The 7,867-nt window shown below is 53.9% G+C and overlaps 1 protein-coding gene across 2 annotated transcripts; it reads right to left on the reverse strand.

Annotated features, from left to right (window-relative positions):
- Window positions 1-477: 477 nt before the first annotated feature.
- Window positions 478-5,035, reverse strand: Sost (sclerostin). Of its 2 annotated transcripts, none has more exons than NM_024449.6 (2): window positions 4,780-5,035; window positions 478-2,287 (listed from the first exon to the last, which is right to left on the reverse strand). In NM_024449.6, the coding sequence occupies exons 1-2, from the start codon at window positions 4,991-4,993 to the stop codon at window positions 1,866-1,868; spliced, it is 636 nt and encodes a 211-aa protein (NP_077769.4). In that variant the 5' UTR covers window positions 4,994-5,035; the 3' UTR covers window positions 478-1,865. The 2 variants fall into 2 exon arrangements, with proteins under 2 accessions (NP_077769.4, XP_006534439.1); XM_006534376.3 differs by lacking the exon at window positions 4,780-5,035 and adding an exon at window positions 2,497-2,621 and having other exon boundaries at window positions 481-2,287.
- Window positions 5,036-7,867: the final 2,832 nt, after the last annotated feature.

The raw sequence follows: 7,867 nt of genomic DNA on the forward strand, positions 1-7,867 counted from the left end.
TTCAGGGGCAGGCAAGAGTTCCATGAACCTTAAGACAGGGGAAGGAATTCATGTGGTGTCAGCAAGTAGATTCAGCTAACTGAAGAGACAGGGATAGCCGCAGGGCCACTGGGGCTTGATGGAGTGGGAGATGAACATCTTTGTGGGAGAAGGGTCTGGAGCAAGGAGGAGCAATGGGATGACCTGGACCAGGGAACTGGCTCGGTGAAACGTGCACTTTTGGAAGACAGTGTGGAGAGTGGTCAGCTAAAGGGAGGCTGGGGTGAGGGTATGACGATGACCCAGCTGGGGAATGAGAGCCAGGTTTGCAAAGGAAAGGATGAATGTGACTTTTCAAAGGAAACACGTATTGCCACAAGGGCTACCAGAGAGCAGTCGGAGGTGTTGTCAAGGTTTGGGTCTTGTGACCAAGGGAAGGGAGTGAGATGACAGTGGCGAGACATTGTGTGTGGTTGACAAAACAAGACCACAGCCTCCTGCTCGAGATTCATTGTCTTTATTAACAATGCCTCTGGTCGGGGAAAAAACAAAAAACAAAAAACCACACACACTTGTGCTTCACAAAGCGATATTAACACTGCCTTTCTCTACAAGAAAAAAATGTTGGCATAAATAACTTAAATGAGAAAATAAATATGTCACTGAACTCTTAAAAAAAAAAACGCGGCTTTCAGTCTTTGTGGATGAGTCTCACATGGAAAGTTCGCCAAACTCACCAGCCCCAACCCCCCTACCCCCCCCTCCATGTGCTTCTGTTACAAACGCTCTCTCTCCTCCCCTTTTAACAATTAAAATCTACACAGAAAGTAAGAGGTGTCTGGAAATGATTTACAAAAAGATTGTGGGTGGTGCTGTGGCGCCTGACAGCTTCTCAGCATATGTATAACACTTGCGCCCTCCGCCCCCCCCCCCGTATTATTCTTTTTAATGTAAGATATGCTGTCTCAGAGGACAGCACGACGACGCTCTGTTTCTAGACAGAAATGTGTCCGTGGGTGGCAGGCAGGAGGTGGTGTCCTGGCAAGGGACAAGGATGGGAGGTGACTGGCAAGCCCAGTTTCCTCCAACGACCTTAAACTGTTGTGTAGAAAATCCCTTTACAATATGACAAGGCAGTTGGGGGCGGGACACTGCTCTTCGGGGGGCCAGGAGTGTGATTTCTGGCCCTTCCACCATCTCTCGGACCCTGGCCTTCCCTATCCCAGATATGGATTTGAAGGCAGATTTGAGAGGAAGGAGTGGGGGAAGCCAAACCTCTGAGGCGGCGAGGCTGGGAGCCAACAAACAGCTTCTTCTAGGCGGTTGCCCACCACAATCTCTCCCCTAACCCCTCCCCTGTTCTCCTCTCTCTCACCAGTCTACACGGGGTACCCCAATCCTTGGAATCTCAGCAGAGTTCCGGTCCCTATTTTACAAAGAAGACCGTACCAAAAGAGAACCACGTAGCCCAACATCACACTCAGTGGCCAGGTCAGGGTCAGAAACCCTATCTAGCCCACGCAGGCTTTACATTTGGGTGGAAGGAGTAGATCTTACTGTACGTCCATAACCAGTCCCAGGTCTTTCGTTCCACACTCCCTTCCCTTTAAGGTGGAAACACTGCCTTGTCCTGTATAGGTCCGGCGAGGGTAGAAAGACCCCCATCCCACCCGGGGCTAGGCAGAGTCTGGGACTCAAGCTTCCTCTCCTGGCCCGCGGGAACCCCACCCCCTCCCCATCCCCCGCAGCGGGCAGAAGGACCTGCGGTCTCTACTGGGCTGGGAACTCCACACGGTCTGGAAAGTTTGGCACCCCTGGCCTGGGCTGCAGGCTTTACACTGAAAACGAATCGGATCGCGCGGGGGCTGCATAGGCGCGGGCTCGCTCTAGTAGGCGTTCTCCAGCTCCGCCTGGTTGGCTTTGGCTCCCCGGGCGCCGGGCCGCGGCTTGCGACCCTTCTGCGGCCGCGCGGTCTCCGGCCCGAAGTCCTTGAGCTCCGACTGGTTGTGGAAGCGGGTGAGGCGCTTGCACTTGCACGAGGCCACCAGACGCACCTTGCGCGAGCGCGGCGCCGCGCCCCCGGGGCACAGCAGCTGCACCCGCTGCGCGCGGTAGCGATCCGGGATGCAGCGGAAATCCGGTCCGTTCGGGCGCCACCACTTCACGCGCCCGATGGCGTTGGGCAGCAGCCGCGCGGGGCCGCACTGGCCGGAGCACACCAACTCGGTGACCGGCTTGGCGCTGCGGCATGGGCCGTCTGTCAGGAAGCGGGTGTAGTGCAGCTCGCGGCAGCTGTACTCGGACACATCTGCGGAGAGAGGGATGCGTGAGGGGCTGCAGCCTAGGCCAGACTGGTCTGCTCCTTCCACCCTTCTCTCTTTTTCCAAACCTGCCCTGCGCTTTCGAATCTGTATGGATTATAGGAAGGAGGCACCGGGGAGCAGTGAGATCCCACCCTGGCTTCTCTCTCCCTGTCCTTGGAACCCAGGGATGAAACACTGGAGCTCTGTCACTTACTTTCTTTGTGATCTGTGGGCAGGGTACTTAAAGTTGCTTTTCCCCACATCTGTAAAATAGGTTGCCCCAGGATTCAACGACTTCATCCACTATTACATCGGGCACTACGTGGCACAGAATCAGAATTGGCAGCTTTTGAGATTGGGTTTTTATGTAGCCCAGGCTGGCCTCAAACTGGCTGTGTAGTTAAGGATGGATGGTCTTGAACTTCTCAGCGCCCATCTCCACTTCTCCGGTACTAGGGATCCCACCCAAGGCTTTGTGCCTACTAACCAAACACTCTTCCAGTTTAGCTCCTCATCCCCAGCCCTGCCTGGTAGCCTCTAGCCACACCTGGCTCTGGTCCTTCCTAAGCTCCTTTACCAGCCACTGGGACAGGGGCGGTATCCCAGGAGATGGAGAAAGGAGTGGAGGTTAATTGAAGGTAATAAATCAGGACAGCTGCTGTGGAGGAGCGGGGTAGAAGGGCAGGTGGTAGGGATAAGAATTCATTAGACTTGAAAGCGACCAAAGGCGGCGCGTCCAACCCCCTCATTATCACAGGTCCAGGCTGAGAAAAGAACTTGCCCCAAAGGCAGGGCTGGGCTGCTTGCGGGGGGGGGGCGGGGGGGGCTACCTAGGATGCCAGGGCTCTCTGGCTCCCGCAAGGGTGAAAGTGATCTGTTATAGGACCCCAGGTGGGGGCGGGGCGGTGGCGAGTAGAGGGCCTTTCGCTCTTCACTCGCGACTTGGGTCGGAGTTCTGACCCAAAACCTATAGCTTTTGCTACCACAAGCATTTGTTTAGCACCTGCTGTATACCAGACTCTCTTGTTCTGTGTACCTTGAGCTGGTTACTCAAGGGTGGCTGGATCTGACTTAGAGTCTGTTCTCCGGGGAAGGAGATTGGGTTGGATGCCCAGCCATATCTTCTAGGTCTGATGCCTGCCCTCCTCTCTTGGACATGCTCTATCTCCTACCATGAGCTTAGATGGATGGGAGGCTTTTAACTAATCCATGTGTGGGTCCTGTCTACCTCCAAAAGTTCCATGGTGTCAGGATCAATATGACATAAAAGGAAAAAAAAAATCCCAGTACCAAAGCCAGAGGGGCAGAGGCCAGGATGCACCTTCACGGGGGGGGGGGGGGCACAACAGGGGGGAGGTGTAGGCCTTGCCACCCTTCTGTGGCTGGCTTAATTTACTCACCCCTGCAGAGGTGGTATGTGGGGGAGGCCTGTTTGCCCAGGGAAGGACTAGTTTTGGGGCTTTCCAAGAATAGTGCCCTTAGGTCAAGCACTTCCTCTGCAAAAACGTGACTGCATTGCATGCTCCTTTGGGGTGGCCCTTTCCTCCACATCCCTTACTGGCTAGGAGACAGGAGGGACAGCATGTGGTGGCAAGCTGGAAAATGAGCTCTCCTCCCACACAAATGGTGACCAGCAAGGTCATTTCTCTGGAGTGTCCCTCCAGCTGCCACCCCACCCCATTCATTGCTGCTAGTTCCGTGCGTGATACCCCCACCCCCACCCCAGGCATCTCTCTGTGCTGGCTCTGCCTCCACAGTTTCTGCTGTCCTCAGGAATGAGGCAAAGCTGGGGTCAGGGTGCAAGCTCAGGGCAAGTGGTGCCACCTGTGCTCATACAGGGGACATTTCACTCAGCTGCCCCTCATGTCACATGCCACCTACAAACCCTGTTCTTTTAATGCTAACCCTCTGGGCTCATTGAGCAGACCCTGGGCAAGGGGGAACTAAAGGGATTCCTCCTGGCTTCAGGTTCCCACCCAAACCCAATCTAGGGTTGCCTTGCATCTGGATCAAACCAGCTTCCAGTCTCAGCTCTTCTTACTCCCAGGTGACTTTATCTCAGGAGCCTCTCGGTTTCTCCATCTTCAAGCTGGGGCCTTCTTTACCTCATGTGGTGGTCATGTGGGATATAGTACAGCCATGGATGGCATCTGGCATCCAGCCTCACCATATCACTTCCCCACTGGTCAGCAGCTAGATCTGACCTGTGTCCTCATCCTTAGGAGGAGATTCTCTGGACCATCATACAAGCCCATGCCCGTGTTAATGCCAGCTTCGGCTGACCTCAGCCTCCACCCTGCCTTGGGTGCTCTCTACCAGCCCCCCAATGCTGCCCTCCAGGTTCTAATGCTGTGCTAGTATTCTTCCAGGCAAATGTGTCCCTGCCCTGATGTAGCAGAGGCTAGCCACCCACACAAACCTCTGAAGAAGATGCTAAAACCACCCCAGTCACCTCCCAGGACCCCCCCCCCCACTAATGTGCTTCTTCATCCCGTACCTTTGGCGTCATAGGGATGGTGGGGAGGTCTGCCTCCATTCTCCGCCCGGTTCATGGTCTGGTTGTTCTCAGGAGGAGGCTCGGGGTACTCTCCAAGCCCTGGGATGACCTCTGTGGCATCATTCCTGAAGGCTTGCCACCCCTGGCCCTCCACAGCACAGAAGGCAGCGTGCACAAGTAGGCAGATGAGGCACGGGGCTAGTGAGGGCTGCATGCTGCCAGGTGGAGGAGGGCACTCGGTAGCACAGGCTCCAGTGTCCAGCCTAGATACGGTTGCCTTTTTAAAGCCCCCTCTGCCTCATGCCAGCCAATAAGGACGGGCTGGAGCAGGGCTGGTCCCATGTTTCCTCACCCTCCTCCTCACGGGGGTGGGGTGGGGGGGGTGGAGAAGGGGTGTGCTTAGCGTCAGCCCTCCCAAGACTTCTCAAGCTCAGTAAACTTCCAAATTGCTGCTGGCACCTCCCAGGTGACCCGAGGAGTGTGTGTTGGGGGGGGGGGCGTTGGTGAGGCAGGGACACAGCCAGCTCTCCCAGTACCTCCCACGGGCAGGGCAGTCAGGCTGTGGTTTTCAGATATCAAAATGAGCTTGGCTTTTAATTGTCTGGCTCCCTGGGCCCCTCAGGCATTCTCAAAACAAACTGTGGGCCAGCTTAACAAAGGAAACAAGTGGGGCTTCTACAGAAGGCGGAATCCAGCTTGACCAAATTCCTCTAGCCAAGGTCATTTGTTACCCCTGCCAGCTAATGGTCTTAGTTAAAGGTGTTTGCTCCCCCCACCCACCCAGAGGCAGAAGGATGCCTTTTTGGGGGGTTGGGGGCAGATTCTGGGGACTCTAACCTAGGGTCTCACGCTTGCTGTGCAAGCACCCTACTATTGAAGTATGACCCAGCCCTGGGAAGGATGCCTTTAAAGGAATCCCATTGACCCCAGCTCCACATTGCTCAGCACCTACAATTCTGACCAAGGAGATCTCTCTTGAATTTCTCTTCAAAACCAGTGGGAGAGGCAACCACCAGGCAAGAGGGACCTGGGCTCCATTACATGTGATTCTTAGCCAGGGAACTCATGGTGACTTATAGGCTGGTGTGCCAAAGGCAGTTCCTTCCCTGGCCAGGCTTCTTGCGGCCAACACAGAATTTCATTTCTTAGCAAAAAATCATTTCCCTCATTATTTCTTAGCTTATTACATTACCCCCCCCCCCGTGTGTCTGTGTGGGTGCATGGGAGACCTGAGGAGGTGTCTTTCTCAGTCATTCTCCCAAGTTATTCCCTGAGACAGGATCTCTGACTGAGACATTTAGGTTAGGCTGGCTAGCTGGCCAGTAAGCCCCCAGAATCCACCTGCCTTTCCCCTCAACTCTGAGGTTAGAAGGTTATTTTTCCACATGGTTGCTGGGGATTCGAACTCATGTCTTCATGCTTGTACAGCAAGCACTCTTACCATATCATCTCCCCAGCCTCTTATGGTATCACAAACAGCTCTGGGTCCTAGATGTAAGATCCAAGGGATGGATATATATATATAAATCAGAAAGCCATCTCAGGTCTATCTAAGCACAAAGAAATCCAATGCTCAGCCTGCAGTAGCAGGAGGGCCATGCCACAGGGAGAAGGAGAGGAGGGAGGGTTCACACCTGAGGTGCAAAAGGAGGAGGGGCTGGCGGAAGCTGCACTGAGACAGAAGGTTGGAGGACTCCCCAGCCCTGGAGGAAGACTGGGAAGGAGGCTGTGGTCCGCCTAGCCCGCTGTGGTATGCTAACTGGGTAATGAATCAGTGTCGTCCACCTGCAGAGCTTCTGCAAGGCTCTGCCACCTGCCTCGACTTGTAAGTGGCCGGTCCATCTGTGGCGATCTGCCTGGGTCCTCCTTTTCATCTTCTGTCACCCACACATCAATGCAGCTGCTCTGACAGCTTTACAAGGCAGACAGAAGTCCCCTCAGGAAGGGGACTCTGATACCTGCTTCCTAAGTCAGTTTCCTTCGGGGCAGACAAAACCAGCTGTGGCCATTGTTGGGGGTGATCTATCTCTCCTACCAGAGCTGTGAAGTTGTTAGAAGCTGGCCCTTTTGTCTGTGACCTCCAGTCTCCTTTTCCCCTGCTCTGGAATGTGGACTGTTAACCCTGTCTGGGCCAGAAAGCTTTCCTATTGCTCCAGACTTGGGAGAGGGCAGCTCCTGGGCCCGGGATTCTGTGAGCACCATAATGGTTCTCACAGCACCACCTGCTGATGGGAGATTATGCTGGCCACCTTAATGATGCGATCTGTCCTTGGAACACTTCCGCCACCTGCTGGACGTAACAGGAAAAATCAAGCGAGCAGAGAGTGGCCAGGCTCTAGATTTTGTTTATTTGTTATTTTATCTGTAATTGAAGTAGTGTCAACAAGAAAAAGGGTATACAGAGAAACTGAGCTTACCAGCCTATCTCTCTGGACCCTCCTCGGCCCATGGGTAGCCCTGCCTTTTCACAGGATGGCTCGTGGTGCCTGCCGTCGTGCCTGCCTTCTGTTTGGGGGCCTGGTTTGCTCGGTTTGGCTTTTTTTTTTTTTTTTTTTTTTAAGATTTATTTATTATATGTAAGTACACTGTAGCTGTCTTCAGACACACCAGAAGAGGGCATCATATCTCGTTACAGATGGTTGTGAGCCACCATGTGGTTGCTGGGATTTGAACTCTGGACCTTCGGAAGAGCAGTCGGGTGCTCTTACCCACTGAGCCATCTCACCAGCCCCTTGGTTTGGCTTTTGTTGTTTTCTTTTTTTCTTTTTCTTCATTTGAGGTTAAGTCAGTAATCGATGCTTTTACTCAACACAAAACCCTTATCATTTCCCAAGGTTAAGCTGCAGTCAAGCCCCAGGGTCTCAGTGGATCCCTATTGACTGCAGTTTAGATATTTCTGTCCCCCACCCCCACCCCCACCCCATGCTCTCAGCGAGGCCGCTCACTATAAACACTCTTGTGTGACATAATGGGTTTGCTGTTTGGTTTGGTTTGGGGACGACGGTCTTGCTGTACAGCCCCAGATACCTTCAAACTCGCCATCCTCTTGCTCCAGCTTTCCAAGTGCCCGTGGCTATAGGTGCACACC

This window comes from Mus musculus, chromosome 11 (genome assembly GCF_000001635.26).
Source record: "Mus musculus strain C57BL/6J chromosome 11, GRCm38.p6 C57BL/6J".
Taxonomy (NCBI): Eukaryota; Metazoa; Chordata; class Mammalia; order Rodentia; family Muridae; genus Mus; species Mus musculus.